This window comes from Macaca mulatta, chromosome 1 (genome assembly GCF_049350105.2).
Source record: "Macaca mulatta isolate MMU2019108-1 chromosome 1, T2T-MMU8v2.0, whole genome shotgun sequence".
NCBI classification, from domain to species: domain Eukaryota; kingdom Metazoa; phylum Chordata; class Mammalia; order Primates; family Cercopithecidae; genus Macaca; species Macaca mulatta.
In genome coordinates this window covers 146910714-146928775 of record NC_133406.1, presented here as the reverse complement: position 1 = coordinate 146928775, position 18062 = coordinate 146910714, and the positions used below count along the sequence as shown (strand labels likewise).

The 18062-nt window shown below is 36.5% G+C and overlaps 1 protein-coding gene across 1 annotated transcript; it reads left to right on the top strand.

Moving 5' to 3' along the window:
- The first annotated feature begins 585 nt into the window (after positions 1-585).
- On the top strand, positions 586-17395 carry DR1 (down-regulator of transcription 1). Its single transcript, NM_001257839.1, is given in 3 exon segments — positions 586-987; positions 8043-8206; positions 15291-17395. Coding segments are annotated over 3 exon segments (531 nt in total). The 5' UTR covers positions 586-767; the 3' UTR covers positions 15438-17395.
- The last annotated feature ends 667 nt before the right edge of the window (positions 17396-18062 follow it).

Sequence of the window (18062 nt, the reverse complement as noted above, 5' to 3'; positions counted from 1 at the left end):
GGTCCGGGAGGGAGGGGGAAATCTGAGGAACGAAGCTTCCGGCGGCGCAAAGGGTGTCGGGAGCGGCTTCCTGCAAATCTTCCCTGGCCTCTGGAGGGACCACCGTTGCCGCCGCTTCGGCTTCCAGGATCTGCGTTCGGGTTACGCGGCCACGGTGGCAGCCACTGCGACTCCCACTGTGCCTGGCTCTGTCCATATTAGTTCCCAGGCGGCCGTCGCCGTTCCAGCAGCGGCAGCGGCGGACATGTTGTGAGGCGGCGGCGCGGGTGTCTGAAGGATGGTTTGGCCGAGGCGGCGGCAACGGCTGCTGGCGGCGGCGGCAGCGGCAGCGGGGCCTCGGGCTCTATAGAGCCGAGCCCGCTGGGTACCCGCCCGGTACCGCGGCGAGGCCAGTGCCCCTGGATCTTGCCTCTTCGACGCCGTTGGGGACCAGTTAGGCGACAGTGCCCGCCCCTCTGAGGAGACCCGAAGGTGGTTCCCCAGCCGCTCAAATTTCCGGACCACCGCGCTTTCCCCTCAGCCTGGGCTGTGCTCTCTCTAGAATCCTCAGGCCCCCACTTTCTTCCCAAACTCATCCTAAATCTCTCACACACGCGAGCGTTCCCAGCCCTCAAGCCAGCTCCTCCTCCGTTCATTTTCTGCACCCTCTTCGCGAAGCACCCCCCGGGATCACTCTCCGAGGGCGGCTTTTTGAGAGATCTCCGTGGAGTAGTGGACCAGAGCCGGGGAGTTTTTAAAAGCCGGGGCGCGAGAAACAGGAAGGTACTATGGCTTCCTCGTCTGGCAACGATGATGATCTCACTATCCCCAGAGCTGCTATCAATAAAATGATCAAAGAGACTCTTCCTAATGTCCGGGTGGCCAACGATGCTCGAGAGCTGGTGGTGAACTGCTGCACTGAATTCATTCACCTTATATCTTCTGAAGCCAATGAGATTTGTAACAAATCGGAAAAGAAGACCATCTCACCAGAACATGTCATACAAGGTAAGTCATGTGTGGAAATTGGTTTGAATGAGGGTCTAGGGGAGCAGTCTGCTAATCGCGTGACGCTTTCATGTCAAAGCCTTCATTCCTCTTCACTGGTAAGTAACTTAATGAAAAAGCCAGACTGGCATGTAGGTAGCCCGTGCTTTAAAAACAATCCCTTTGTAGCATTCTTGCAGTACTTTTCATCTAGCGAATACACGTAAGGAGTGCAAACATTTAGGTCAACGTCCCCAAAACATAAAGAGTGATCTCACTTTACAGCCAGGTAAGCCGAAGCAACAGGAATTGCTTGCCTGAAGTTGAACTTAGATAATAATTAAGGAACGCAGAAGTTCTCCCTTGGAAAATTAAAAATTCAGACAGAGGAACTTCAAGTATGGATGGAGACAGAGCGCCCCTTCCCCACCTGACCTTTCACCAATGTAGAGGAAAAGATTTATTTTCTGAACACATGAGTTAAAAAATTCTTAATATACAATGTGTTCAACGTTGTCAAGTTTATCGTTGTTGAATAAAAGGAGGTATGTTTTCTGCTCTAAAAATGGTTTGATGGTACGTTCATGAATGAGTTACGAAAGCACTCCTGGTCCATTCTGTAAGAAAAGGGTGAACTTTAAATTTTTGTTTTTTTCTTTTTGTTTGCCTTTATGTCGTTTGCTTTGTTCTATTCTGTGGAGATAAGTTTTAAAATCTTTGATTGAAAGTTTATGCAAGTTTTTTTTTTTTAAACGGAAAATTTCCCCGTCCTTTCCTGCTGTCATTCTTATTTGGATGCATACACTTAGGCTTTTATTGAACAGCACTTCTGAAAGCTTCAACAGTTTCTTTTATCCTGAAAAGGTTGTGGTCCCGTAATAGGGATTTGGGGGACTGTATTCTAATGGTTTCAGAGAGGAGAAACATATTTACTAGTCATAATGTTTCGGGAATGTACCTTTTGCGATATTTTTACATGTACTCTTGTGAAAGAGTTGTTCTCAATTTGAAGTGAGAACTTGCCTTTCGTAATAATCTAATTAAAAGTATTGATTGCTTGTGAAACCAGGGAAAAAATGGTTAATTTTAATCATTTTGGTAGGCAGGTGGTTGTCTGTCACTTAATTTTTATACTTTAACTTTTTAAAATGTGACTTGCCTGTTGTACTGAAGTAGAGAACACATCTGCTTATGTTGACCATATCCAATATTTTACTGTCAGTATTGACAAAAGGATTAAATGATTGATTTTTAATCCTTTATGACGTCTTGAAAGTAGTTTTAAAATATATCCTGCCATTTCAGTACATAAGGAGAAAAATCCCTAGGAAAAAGCATATTTGATTCTTAAAACTAGTACTAGTTTTTTTTTTTTTTTTCTACTTGATGTGCTGAATACTCTAGCAAGTAAAATGAAAGCCAAGTTGTCTGTTTTTTCTCTTGTGTATTTATTTTTACATTGTATGTGTGATTGCTGTCATAAGTCTTTCACAAGATTATCCAGCACAGATAGCTGTAATTTCTTTTTACAACTCATAAAAAGGAAAAAGAACTTTTTATCAACATTGCCTTTCTAATGAAAATTGCAAAAGATTTCAACAGGGTCTGCCTAAATATTTGTTTACACTACAGAAGTGGGGATCGTTCCAAAAACCTAATAACACATTACAGTCTGTCTTCTTGGGGAGAGTTAATTCTTTTCTAGGATATATTTAGATTTCTGATTGACATGATGGAATAGAAGTGCAGCTGTAGCAAGCAGTATGCTAAATAATTCAACTTTGGAATATGCTAAATTCAGTTTAATGTGTGAGTCAGAAAGCTATAGTGAAAAAGCATTTCCATTGTGTAATGAAGATGATTTGTTTTTGAAAATCATGTATTGACGTGTTATAGTCTTAAAATTTTACCTCTTTTTTTTGTATTATGCTATTGTTAGGTGGATAAGAATCTACATTTTCGCCCAAGAATTCTCCCTAATTGGGGTTGTAGACTTTATACATTTATAATCTCATATTGCTTAATTATTCCAAAGAAGTTTTGTTTTGAGAGGTTAAATTTTTAAAGAAATTCTTAAGGTTTATATGTTTTAGGTGTTTGAAGTGTGTTCCTGTACACTAATCATAATAGATAGGACATTTTTATACTTTTCTGTCAGCATTGATTAGGAATGTAGAATATATCCAAGTGGAATAAATAATGTACATTTTAAAGTGGTATGATTCTCACATGTTGAAGTTTGAGTTTTTAGTGGTAAGTTTAATGAACTGGACTTTGCTTTAGGACATTTCACTTGTTCATTTCCCACCTTGCTTTATCTTGTCTGAACAAATTAAGCATTCTGAGATAGTTCTGTAAAATGCAAGTTAAAGTTGAACCAATTTGATCACCAGTAAATCTATTAAATAACTTAGTTTAAAAAAATTTTTTTTCTGTTTTGCTTATTTTGAGTTTAAGAAAGTAGACTTGGTATTGAAGATCATAGATATGTGAATAGAGGGAGTTCTAAGCTATAAAAGGTGTTCCTATTTTATTGCAGTTTTTTGTGAACACGTATTCTTGAATGAGTTCTAACATGTTCTGTCACCTTATAGAAAGAATTGACATTGAGAGTCAGCTTAAGTTCTGCACTGAGAATTCTTTAACCTTAGGTAAATCTTTTAACTAAGGTTTTCTTATTTATGTATAAATAATACTTGATTTCAGGTATTACTTGTAATTTTTGAGAATTAGTCAGGGGTTGAGAACCTTACATGAAATATCTCCCCTCCCATTATGAGAATTGTAACTGGAAGTAGTAAAAGTTTGAGAGTATCTGAGAATTTACATCTTCAGCCACTGAGTTGCTCCAAGCTGTCTTATGTTGAAGGAGTTTTTAAAAAATTCCTGTCCGTCTCACACTGGTACCTTTGTAAGATAACATGAAAATGGATCACTGGAAAAGATGAGGAAAAGACCAACACTTAACTTTTTACTATTAGATTCAATAGACATAAAATTATTTTGTCAAATTGCAATGAAGGTACTTAAATGCGTTGAATTTCCATGGTTAACTAATGTTAACCATTAGGAGCTGTTCCGGCATAAGTCCATGGACCACACTTTGAGAACCTTTGCTTTAAAGCCTAAACCACAGTCTGTGTTGGAAAGTGGACATGAGTAGTAAATAATCATTCATACAGATATTTTTTCCGAAGGGACACATCTAATTTGCACTGCAAAATTTATCACATAATCAAATGCTTTTCAAGTTAGGATTTTATTAATACTTTTCTTAAAATTAATGTATCTTTTGTTTCTGTTTTCCTTCTGCCACCCTACAATTACTTACTGAATACTATCAAGTATTTGGCATTGTGCTAGATACTACTAAGGATATTAAGATAAATGATACTCAATTCCTTCCCTGCCATTAGTCTCTCATTGTTGTCCAAGATTTCCAGTAGTGATACCATGGAGGACATGGTTCTTAAGGGTCTTCAGAAACCTTTGCCAGGCTAATGAGCCAAGAAGTCACTTTGGCCTACATCCTCTTAATGTATTTTATGTGAAATACATTAGTCCCTTCCTTCCCACAAGCAAAAGAAAATGGAGAAATTAGAGAATGCTGATTTATATAGTATTTAAAAGGTACTGTATATCACATAATTTTAAAAATGAAAAACATGTTTTATGCATATGAAGTATGAAGTAGTTCACATAAATTCATGTTATGACAGAACCTTTCAGGAGTACATCAGTTTGTAAAATAAGATAAGCCTATATGAAGATTATTGTTGCTTGGAAGAAATTTTCACTTTTTTTTTTGTTTTTTGAATAGCTGTCTTGTTAACATCTGTCTCTTAAGCTGAAAAATGTGCTACATATTTTTTCCCCTAATATACACTATGGACTTTTCTGGTTGTAGTTTTAAGATGCACGGCATAGGGTGACAGATAGTGATGTGTGTTAGTTTTACCCACAAGTTTTTAAAAAAAATTTTTCTGTTTTAGAAAGATAAGATCCTTAGAAATAGAGCCATCAATAATCCATAAGGTCCCTTTGTACAAATTAGAAAAAGGCACTCCTTCCTTAAAAAGCATTCCTACTGTCTGCCAGAAAAAGTATCACAGTAAACATACGAATTTATGATATTTACAATAAGAATGGCCTTGTAGTATGTTGTGTACTGAATAACCTACATAACCGTAAATGGTGGCCCTGCTTGGGAGCCATTTCCTTTATCCTTTAATATTCTCTCTGTGTATGATAACTAATACATGAAAGCAAATGATGTAAAATATCTCCCTATTTAGAAGGTATTATGTCTAGTTATTGATAGCTGTTTGCCAAATGTGTTTAAAATTAAAGTCAATGCAATTTTGAAATTAAATTTGTGGCTGCTCCTTTTCAACCATTTTATTGAGAGTATAGTTTTTACATATGGCAATTCTTTGAATAAAATTAAATATTAACATTGGACCTACTTGCCAGTTTCTTGAAAGCAGTGTTCTCAGCCTTAAATGTTTTTAAAGGTAGTTATATATTTAAAATTTTTTTTTAATCCAAGCCCTCCATGGTTAAAAAAAATAGCTTGGATTGGATTTTCTTTTTTCTTTTTTTTGAGACAGAGTCACGCTGTCAGGCTGGAGTGCAGTGGTGTGATCTCGGCTCACTACAAACTCTGCCTCCCAGGTTCAAGCGATTGTCATGCCTTAGCCTCCTGAGTAGCTGGGATTACAGGCGTGTGCCACCACGTCTGGCTCATTTTTGTATTTTTTGTAGAGACAATGTGTCACCATGTGAGCCAGGCTGGCCTCTAACTCCCGACTTCAAATAATCCCTGCACCTTGGCCTTCCAAAGTGCGGGGATTACAGGCATGAGCCACCATGGCCGGCTGTTTTGGATTTCCTTAATGTCTGGTGTAGTAATTTATGGTATTTTGAAGGGTTGTCTCTCCATTGTGTTGATTTGTTAATTTTATAAATGTAGTATTTTATAAATATACCTGTCGAGCTTGAATTTAAATATGATATTGTATAGCTATACCTTCATTTTTAGCTGTACACTTATGAGGGTACTCTTTTACATTTAAAATAAGATAAAAAATAAAATAAAAAATAAAGATGAGAAATACGTAGTCTGAGTTGGTTAAGTGATTCTTATGTGCCTGACACTGTTAAATGCCTTGTATTAATTACCTGTTGATTCCCACAACCCTGAAACTAATAACAATGTGATATTTATTGTTTTATTTTTAATTAAGAGGCAGGGTCTTGCTCTCTTACCCAGGTTGGAGTGCAGTGCCACAGTCATAGTTCACTGTGGCCTCAAACTCCTGAACACAAACTCTTCCCACCTCAGCCTCCCGAGTAGCTGGGACTACAGGCACCCACCACCACGCCCAGTTAATTTTTTGTATTTTTAGTAGAGACAGGGTTTCACCGTGTTAGCCAGGATGGTCTCAATTTCCTGACCTAATGATCTGCCCGCCTCAGCCTCCCAAAGTGCTGGGATTATAAGCGTGAGCCACTGTGCACGGCCATGTTGGCGAATTTGATATACAGAACTTAGAATAATGCCTTTCTGAAGTTTTTAGGGAGGTCAGGGGAGGTGAGTTAATTATAGGACAGTACTATGCTTTTTGGCATCAGGTTATTTCTAAAGAAGGTTGATGAAAACAGCTTAACATTTGAAATAATTAAAGTTGTAAATCATTTAAAATGTCTTAAAAACCAGTTTGCATGGGCATGTAGATTTGTAAAGGTATATTTGACATTGTCCCAGAAGAGCAAATTCCTGAAGTTAGAAGTGAGAGCGTATATACTAAAAGGAGTCTGGTTCAACGTAATGCCTGAAAGACTTCAAGAACTGATGACCTAAATTGATTTACTGTGTTTTTCACCACCTATGTTTCATCATTGGTTCACAATACAAAATATGCCTTTGGGGCATTAGTCAATGTACCAAAATTATAAGATATAATTTTAAATACTGTGAGCCAAAAGGAAATTTTATGCCTTGTCTTTTCTGGATTACAGAAGGTATTTAGAGTGTGTGGTTTTTTTTTGTTTTTGTTTTTGTTTTTTTTTTGAGACAGGGTCTTGCTCTGTCATCCAGGCTGGAGTACAGTAAAGTCATGGCTCATGACATCATCAATCTCCTGAACTCAAGCAATCCTCTCACCTCAACCTCCTAAGTAGCTGGAACCATAGGCACGAGCCACCACACTTGACTAATTTTTTTTTTTTTTTTTTTTTGTAGAGAGGAGGTCTTGCCATGTTGCCAGGGTGGTCGTGAACTTCTGGACTAAAGAGATCCTCCCACCTTGGCCTCCCAAAGTGCTGGAATTACAGGCATGAGCTACCATGCCCAGCCCACTTTTTTTTTTCCTTATAAAATTTCCTTTCTAAATATGAAAAGGGGAGAAAAATTTTTTATTAATGCTTCTTATCTCCTTATAGTCTTCTTTCATCTCAGTTTTTTGCCACATCATTTAAATATGTTTTTATTTTTCCTGTTAAGTTTTGTTTTCAAGAGAAACCTGTTGGCTGACTCTTAAGTGCTGAATTTCATGACTTTCATTTCCACCAGTATTTTTTAAACTTGGCAGTTTGAGTATCTGCTAAAAATAGCTTCCTGTTGGTATATTGGACAAAAGAAAAACTTCTCTTCTTTTATTCTGTCCTACCAGAACTTAGTAGAGAATGTGTTACCAGCCTACTTTTTCTAAGTCAAATGACACAAAATGTATTTTCTTACTAAAACCATATGTTCTTATAATGGACTATTTTTTTCTCCTCGCTTACAGGAAATGCTTTGGTCTTTTAAAAATTAGTCAGAATGAAAAGTGAAGGCATGTACCTTGGTTCTTCAAGTTTTAACTGATTTGCCACCTAATTTTTAGCAGATTGATAAAATATTTGTCTTGGCTGCCCAGACAATTGTTGTACAACTATAAAATAGGTAAAATTATTAGAAAACAGCAAAACATTCCCCTCCCCTAAAGAAAAGTCCACAAAAACTTTATGTTCCACAGGTTGGGGAAAGCTATATTTTATCACCCTTTCACATTTTAATATTTTCATTTCTCTAGCACTAGAAAGTTTGGGATTTGGCTCCTACATCAGTGAAGTAAAAGAAGTCTTGCAAGAGTGTAAAACAGTAGCATTAAAAAGAAGAAAGGCCAGTTCTCGTTTGGAAAACCTTGGCATTCCTGAAGAAGAGTTATTGAGACAGCAGCAAGAATTATTTGCAAAAGTAAGTAATTTATTTACATTATTTTCCTCTGAATCCTACCCTGATTGCTAACTGAAATTGCTTCCTAAATTAACAGACATACCCAGAAGATTCCCTTTTTCTAGGTAGTTGATTATAGAATCTAGCGTTCAGAGCTGACCAATTTGACTCTGGTTTATGTGAATGTAAATATTTGCAGCAATCTGTTTTCTAAAGAGAACAACTCCAAATACCTATTGAAATTTCACTTTAATATTTTTTTCAGACAGAATGACCATTTTAAGGCGTGAAAAGTATACATAAATGTTCTTAAGATTTAAAATGATGAGCTGATGAGAAAATTCTATATCAGATTTTATGATGCATGACATACAAGCAAAATCTGATTAATATCAACTGTGTAGTTAAATTAGGTATTTAATGTACACCTTTGAAGCATTTTAATCTTAAAAAAGTATTTTAAAGCTAGTAGAGCAAAGGGAGAAAATGTTTTCTTCCTTGCTTATTATAATTCTAATATCTAGACTCTGAAGAATTAGAATCAAATACTAATATTCCTCTGTTTCAAAAAGAAAAGGGAGGGGAATTGGTGGCAAGGCTGTTTTTTCCCTTCTAAGTTCTGGCCTTTCATTTGAAATTATAAGGCAGCTTTGGATTGAATAGAAGAGAAGTTGTAGTAACCATTAGAACTGGGAAGTATCATTTTAGGTAAACTCTTCCAGATTAGTCCTGTAGCTGATCTCTCTGCAGCCATAACAATCAGTTTGGTTTATATCAAACTGCATTTGAGTCTTAAGTATGTTTAGTCACTAGACACCAAGTACCATTTAAACTTAAGGTAAAAAGAAAAACTTACATTTATTGAGTTCTAACCACGTGTTAATCACATTGCCAAGTAATTTACTTGCATTATCTCATTTAATCCTCACAGCCTATCATAGGCACTAAAGAGGAAAAGCCTTTGAAGCAGGCGTGAGTACATGCAATGTTATAATCCATATGAATATGAGGTACGAAAGAAGAGGTGTTGGTGTTTTAAAAACATTAATCGCATTTATTGATTTATGCTATTGCAGACCACCTAGAGAATGCTAAATTAAACATTTGGTGACAGAAGATGCTCTCCTGGATACTTTAAATACATAAAAACTTGGCAGAGTTTTTATGAAATATAAATTTAATTGTATTCATTTACATATTAAAAAATAGATTCAGAGGTGGAACAAGTTGCTTGAAATTATTTGTCATTTGTTCTACAGTTACTTACTGAAGTCCTTACTATTTACCAAGCATCGTGCTAGGTGCTAGGCTTACAAGAGTGAACAAGGAGACAGGGTTCCTGTCATTATAGAGCTTAGTCTACTGGGGAAGATTGAGTGGGAAAGATTGACTTAAATAAAACAGTAAGTTCAGAAAGTTAGGAAGTGTTGGAGTCTGTATTTAAACTTAAGTATTTTGGCCCAAAAGCCTCTACTGTTTCTACAATACCATGCTAATGCTCTAGCCTCCATTTTATCTTCTTAAACTTATTGTGGGGCTTTTAAATAGAATATGTATTATCCTTGTTAGGGCAAATTATAAAGAAATAATTGACTGCCTGCTATATCTGTCTTCACCTCTCTATCCCAATTATCTGTTTTTTATTCCTCTTTTTTATCTCCCTTGTTTCTTACCCTGGCTTATGTATGAAGATCTCTAGTATTTCTTTGCTTTTGTGAGGATGACCAGCGGAGAGGTAAAATTATAGCAGTTGCCTAGTACTTCTTCCCTACAGCACTGAAGCTCTAAATGTGAAAGAATGGATAAGTAAATATATCTTTTTTGTCACTTTCATTTTGTTTCATCTTTTAGACTTTAAATATTAACACAATGACAGCCTCATTTGAAGCTAGCAGCAAATATTTGGAAGGAGGGAACCTTTAATACATCAAGATTAAAGTTAACTTTAAATTATAAATGAGTCATTTTAATATGTGGGAGTGAGTATCTTAAAACATAATGAAAACCTCCAAAAGAAAAGTGAATTAGGAAATATATGCCTGCTTACCTGTCTTTCCCTCCCCAATTTTAGAAGAAAAATACTTGGGATGGATTGAATAGGGGGCAAGAGAGAAAAAAATATATTAGAATAAATATCACTGAAAAACGTTCAATTTGTGGAAATGAATACAAGTAAAATTTTATCAATCAACTTTTTTTTTTTTTTTTTTTTAAAGAGACAGGATCTCACCATGTTGCCCAGGCTAGAGTACAGTGGCTATTGACAGGCTCTATCAGGCACACTTGAGCCTAGAACTCCTGGGCTCAAGGGATCCTCCTACCTCAGCCTCACGAGTAGCTGGGACTATAGATGTGCACTAGTGAGTCCAGTTCAACAGTTAGTTTTAAAGGCATAGAAGTGCTTTTATGTTCAGAGAAAAGTATCAGAGCTGATACAGGGGCATGGTACCTAAAAGTCAATTAAATTTGAATTGTAACTAGTACACAACTTTGCAGACCATTGAATAAACTACCAAATCAAGCACCTTTGCAGTAAAACCTTTGTAGAGACTTGAAATTATTTGAATTTTTTCCATGTCACAAAATTATACCAATTTGTAATTGATTAGACCACAAAATATAGGTATGCTTAAGTTGGTTAAATTTACATATTTGATTTGCCCTGCAATTTTCTTATGAACTCTTAGAATTTTTTTTTTTTTTGAGATGGAGTCTTGCTCTGTTGCCCAGGCTGGAGTGCAATGGTGCTGTCTTGGCTCATTGCAACCTCCACCTCCCAGGTTCAAGCGATTCTCCTGCCTCAGCTTCCCAAGTAGCTGGGATTACAGGCATGCGCCACCATGCCCGGCTAATTTTTGTGTTTTTAGTAGAAACAGGGTTGCACCCTGCTGGCCAGGCTAGTCTCAAACTCCCAACCTCAGGCGATCTGGCCGCCTTGGCCTCCCACAGTGCTGGGATTGCAGGCATGAGCCACCGCACCCAGCCTTAAAATGTTTTTAGTGAAGCTCTGTTAGTTGGTTTTGAACTCTGGGTATTCCTGCCATAAAAGTAAATATGCTAGTGTGTTAGAATCTACTATTTTTCCTATTTCTTTACAACAATGGATGACAATCATCGTTAGGGAGAATGGCTGGTTTCTAATTTCCTAAGCAAAATAAAGTTTTTGTTTACTGTAAAAATTGGCCGGGCGCGGTGGCTCAAGCCTGTAATCCCAGCACTTTGGGAGGCCGAGACGGGCGGATCACGAGGTCAGGAGATCGAGACCATCCTGGCTAACACGGTGAAACCCCGTCTCTACTAAAAAATACAAAAAACTAGCCGGGCGAGGTGGCAGGCGCCTGTAGTCCCAGCTACTCGGGAGGCTGAGGCAGGAGAATGGCGTAAACCCAGGAGGTGGAGCTTGCAGTGAGCTGAGATCTGGCCACAGCACTCCAGCCCGGGCGACAGAGCGAGACTCCGTCTCAAAAAAAAAAAAAAAAAAAAAAAAATTGTCTTAGCCTTGTTTTTTCTAATATCTATAGTCTTTTCCTTACTTATTTTTTTTGTCTTTGCCTTTAACCATATACGGGTCTTCTGCATTTCCTTGTATCCCCCAAACCCTTTCATCTTTTGCTATAATGATCTGTGTTACTCACCAAGCAAGGTGGCACCTTCCTGTAGTCCCAGTTACTCAGGAGATCGAAGCAAGATAATCCCTTAAGGCTAGGAGTTCAAGGTTGCAATGCATAACAACTATGCCTGTAAATAGCCACTGAACTTTAGTCTGGACAACATAGTGAGACCCTGTCTCTAAAATAAATAAATAAATAAGTAATGATCAGTGCTACCATTTTTTGAAAACATACAGTCACTTATTCCTCAAATTTAACTTCTTTCCTATCACAGAGACATTTAATCACGAAATTCAGTAATTTTTTTTCCTTTCAATTCTTACTCATCTGTTTTTTTAAAAATAACATTTGATGTAGACCTCTTCCTTTATTAGTCCCTGATACTATGGTTATGTGGGTAGCTTTCCCCCAAGGTAATATCTTTTCTTCTTTCACTTCCCTACTGCCACCTACACCAGCACCACCCCACTCCTGCCCTTCAGTCAACAAATTTCAAGTCAGAATTAAATTAACGTGTCCCTACTGTCTGCAAGACATATGTGGTACTGTAGATATACAAAAATGAAGACTATATCATTCTTCTTAAGAAACTTAGTATCTAGTAGGGGAGGTATAATGCAGACACACTAACAGCTGTTATGAGATTGACTACTTGGATGAAGAAGGTAACTATAATATGAAGCTGGGCTGGGCGCGGTGGCTCAAGCCTGTAATCCCAGCACTTTGGGAGGCTGAGGCGGGCGGATCACGAGGTCAGGAGCTCGAGACCATCCTGGCTAACACAGTGAAACCCCGTCTCTACTAAATACAAAAAAATTGGCCGAGCGTGGTGGCGGGCTCCTGTAGTCCCAGCTACTTGGGAGGCTGAGGCAGGAGAATGGCGTGAACCCAGGAGGCGGAGCTTGCAGTGAGCCAAGATCGTGCCATTGTACTCCAGCCTGGGTGACAGAGTGAGACTCCGTCTCAAAAAAAAAAAAAAAAAATGAGGCCAACCACTTACGAGAAAGATATTCTGGCTGGGCATAGTGGCTCACACCTGTAATCCTAGCACTTTGGGAGGCCCAGGTGGGAGAATCACTTGAGCCCAGGAGTGCGAGACCAGCCTGAGCAATATAGTGAGATCCTATCTCTACAAAATTAGAAAGAGAGAAGGAAAGAGAAAGAAAGAAATCTCAAGTATGGAAACATTACATCAATTTTTGGGGGTGCAGGAGTATGCCAACTAGTAAGCAGTTAGCTCCAGAACCACCTTTCTGTGCTCTGCTTTGTGACTGGACCTAGTACTCTGTAAGCCACATGTTTCTTTGCTAGCTGACTCTCCATTAGACTCTGTTGCCAGTATGGGGTTCTCGTGGGAGATTGCATGGATGGAGGAAGAGAAAGGGTTTTCTCCTTTTACTTTCTCTTGTCTTTCAGTTCCTTTGAACAAACCAGCAACACTTCTTCATCCTGGTTGCATCAGTTTTCCTGTAGCAGAGACTGAATCCTGTTTGCATTTTCTCTAATACACAACCCGCCTGAACCCGCACTCCATCCCCCCACTCTGGCGGTGTGGATCGCAACCCTTGGGGCCCTCGTCCAAGCACGGATATATTAGTACTAGCTTATCTATGCCCATTCTTCCGAGGTCTGAGTTTCAGTTCCATGAAGTGGTTTCGTTAAGCGTCTAAATTTTAAAAATTCTAGCATTTTCCTCTATTCCCCCAGTTTTAGGGTTGGTGGCTGCTTCCTGTAGCTACTTTCATGACATCTTAATGTTCTCTTCCTGCCTTTTCAGCTGCCTAAAAACAACTTTATACTTGTTTAACAGTTCTTTATATTAAATTTTTTCCATTCCAGTAACTCGTGTGACTTCTTTCTCTTGATTATACACTGACTGATACCAGGAGGAGAAAATAGTATTTCAGTTTGACTTGAAGGAAGGGTAAAATTTCAGTAAGTGGCAGGAAATTTCACATAGGATGAATGTCAGCATGAGTAAAAGTAGCAAAGATGAGGAAGTATGGTGTAAATTTGGGAAACATTTTGTATTCTAGGCTTTTTTGAAGCACAAAGTGCATGTTACAAGAAAAGACTATAGAGAAGTTGGGGTAGACACTAATTTGGAGGATCTTGAACTCTAGGCTAGGAAATTTGGATTTGATTGATAACAATTTTTTTTTTTAAAAAATGAAATAATGACCTGATTAGAATTTATATCTAGAAACGTTTGGATAATAAAGTCATGACAGATTATTCAGAAGAGTGAGGATTGTATATGGTAAAATCTTAAATGTTACTGGTTATGCTGGCCATCACTGTTTTCCTGTAGCATGTTCATTCAGAAAATACTGAAGGCCTTTGTGTTAGGAATGCAACAAAGAATATGGAAACAATCTCTGTTCTCAAGTGTGGTGGAAAAAAAAGATATAAACTTAGATAATTCTAGAACAAAGTGGATGGATATGGGAATGCATAGGGAATTATGGTATATGAAATAGAGCATAAAATATGGCCTGGAAAGGTCAAGAAAAACTAACTGATTTGCATTTCAAATGATGACTAGGAATTACCTATGCATAAAGGGGAGGGTATGAGCTGGACTTAAAGAACAATTCCCAGAACAGACAGAAAAGGAGAAAAGGATTGTTTTGGCAGAGTCTAATGGGAAATTATAAGACCTTTTTAAGAACAGGTTCGTTTTTTCCCTTCTTGGTGTGGTTTTTCTACAAACAGATAAAATTAAATTGTGAAGGAGCCTTAGCTGTTTCTTATGTAATTCATATGTATGCATCTTGGTTTCTAAAATCCTGTGGTTGTTTTTAATAGAGGATATATCAGATGAATGGATTTTAAGTAGTATCTTTTTACTAGTGTGTATACGGAAAGGATATGTATATTTGTATGTGTACGTGTGTATATGCAAATGTGTGTGCTTACAGAGAGGGAATGAGGGACACAGAGATAGGCATATCGTAGGTTAGGGAATTGTAATAGAAACTCAGAAAGAAATATTGGGGTAGCTACTGCATACATGTATAGTACTTCCTTCATATGAGGTAGAGGTACTATACTAGAGAACTTTTAAACCATATAAATTTTAGATTGAAAAATGTTTATATCAAAATTTAATTTGAGGGTACGGAAGAGTCAAGTGAAATGAAAGGAAAAGTACAGGGAAAGAGCTAGAGGGAATATTGTGGGTTTTGTCAACTTTTTCAACTTCTTCAGTTGAACCAAAGGTCATAAATTACGTGAAATAAAAGAGGGCCATTTATAAGAGACCTAAGTTTGAGAAATTTCTTAGACCTGTGTAGTTAGAAAAAAGCAATCTCTAATTATATTTACCTATAGTTTATGTTCTCCAGGTGTGTGACAATTACATAGTAGTTGGACAATATCCAGATGTATGATGATAACTGTCTGAAATTGGCCTAATCTACATTTAACGAAAGTGTATATATTATGGGTTTTTAAAAAATTGTTATCATTTTTTTAATGTTTTGGTTGTTTAGGCTAGACAGCAACAAGCAGAATTGGCCCAACAGGAATGGCTTCAAATGCAGCAAGCTGCCCAACAAGCCCAGCTTGCTGCTGCCTCAGCCAGTGCATCTAATCAGGCGGGATCTTCTCAGGATGAAGAAGATGATGATGATATCTGAAATTCACCAGCTGAGTTTCTATTTCTTCTATAAATGTTTTTCCCTGCACAACAAAAACAGTGAAAGAAATGCTTATCTGTAATTTTGTATGCATCTTGGTGGACTTGTCATTGGTATTCTAGGGATGTCTGCTATTAAGTTTCATCTATTGTGTGCTATACATGTAAAAACTGTCTCTTTGAACTATTGAAAATTTAAGGTTCAGTATAATATCAATTTTGAATTTTTAATGGTGTTTATGAAATTTTAGATAGCAGCAAGTCCTTCATTTGATCAATAAACAGTGTTACAGAAAACTTCAAGTTTATAAAAATACAGTGAAATTTCTACAAAGCTCTAAATCTGCATTTGCATTTCCTCTGCCCTTTTAACTAAACTAAAACTTGTGAATTTTAAATTATTAAGGGGGGGTGCTGTGTGAATCAGTAGACATTGGATTGGGTTGGTGAAAGAGTTCAGTTCTGTAGTATCTGAATTTGTCTTTTAAAATGAGAACATATATAGGCAATAAATATATATGCTCAGATCAATATACTTGTTTAGAAAAACTTCAAGACATTAAAAAACTAGGAAGGAGTATGTTTAATAGTAGTTGTATAAATTTGGTGGTTATGTTTTTTTATTTTGTTTTTGTTTTGTGTAGAGGTAAAAACTATAGTTTTATTACAACATAATTCATTTTGAGCTCCGCTATGACATTTCAAAGACTGCCCAGTTTGGAAGTCTGTCATGATTTATACTCTTTCGCTCTAATTCAGTAATTGTTGATAGTATTACTTACCTAGTCCATCCATACTCATATTATTCAAATATATAGGTGGGACTTTTGAAACAATTGCATTGATTCCCTTGGTTTAACTGAGGTTCATGAATATTCAAACCTTTGCTGGGGGAAAGAAATGAAAGTTAATGAGCATGCTTGCTATGAGAGAGGGATTTTTAATTTAACTTGTAGTTATAGTTTACTTATTGTTTTTAGAATTACTTTTACATTTTCCCGACTAGATGGCCTAGAGTCCAACATTACCTTTTGAGATGACATTATTGTCTCCATTCATAATTGAGTGATAGCTTTAAAAAAAAGATTAGTTTTGCTTAAGAAGTTGTGTTACAACTGATCAGCCCTATATGAATTAACTGATCAGCCCTATATGAAACAGAAGTTGTGTTATAACTGATCAGCCCTATATGGAACATAAATAGTTTCTACCTGCTTATTAAAAGAGAGAAGCTTTAATTTGGTTCTAAAAAATAAAGTATGGTAGTGATTATAGGAATCCAGGATGTTGAAGAAATGGGATAGTGTCTATATTTTGGAAACAGAAAGGAAAAGTCACTTAAGATAGTATTAAGTAATTAAATTCCTATGTCAGTTGCCAAATCTTTTAAACTTATGTATTCACCAAGCCCAAAAATAGATTGTGGCTCCCAGGATTTCAATTTTAATTGGAGAGCTAGGTAAGTAAAGTTTTATAACTATTAGGTTTCTTAATGATCATATTTTGCAGTTTTAGTAAAAGGGAAATATTGTTATACATTTATACTTCCCCCATGAAGTGAAAAGGTTAATTTTGCTGAATGTTTTAAGTTGAAGTTACTTCATAGATGTCATACCCATGAAGTGCATTTGGATGAGATAGAAGAAATTGTTTTTTAAAAAGTTTAAGTACCAAAGGTAGTCTAGTCTAGAACAATAATAAGTTAATATGTGTTGGCTTTTCTAATTTGTACTGTAACATCCTTATACTTTCTATTTTAAGTATATCTGTTTCTTAAGTAAACAACTTAGATATTTTCCACACCTTTTTTTTTTTTGATGCAGAGTTCAGGTTAATTAATATTTTACTGCATCTGATAATGTATTATACGTTTGAAGCCTAGTGACTTTTCATTTTGACATTCTTGTGATTTCATATGCTGTATTCTTCAAGCAATAAAATTGTGATGTGTTTTATAAATGGTTTTTATATTTAATGATCTATAGAGAGATTTCTATTATTACAATTTTTACTAGTTTCAAGAATCTTAGGCCCAGAAGACATTTTGGTCATTTGGTATGTAGTACCTGCCTTTTGTTTTTGTTTACTGTTATTTCAAAAAATGTGGTTTTACTTGTGTTTTTGTAATTTACAGTCGTAAGATCGAGGCATAACAAAGGTACTTATGCAATATTTTATTTTTAGATTTTTTTTTTTTTTTTTTTTTTTTTTTTTAGCATTTGAGAGTCACTGTTATGTTTTGCCAGTTAAAATTTTTTAAATCTCTTGAAGAGAGAAACTAAATCTTTAGCGTTCTCGAGAAATAAAGTTATTGTTCAGTAAGTATTTTTCCATCCCCTTGAATATATGTTATATATCTTTTTCGGCAGATTATCAGATTAATAAGTGTTTAAAAGGCATTGGTTTTTAAAACTGCATATACCACACACACACAGAACAGTACACAAATAAAGATTTTCACAAATTAAGCAAACTCATATACCAGTCTTCAGATCAAAATACAGAGCATTATGTATACCCCAGAAACCCTTCTCTTGCCCTGTCTTAACACTATCTTCTTTCTTGCTGAAAGTTACTATCCTGAATTCTAAAATCATGGATTAGTTTTGCCTGTTTTTTATTTTAT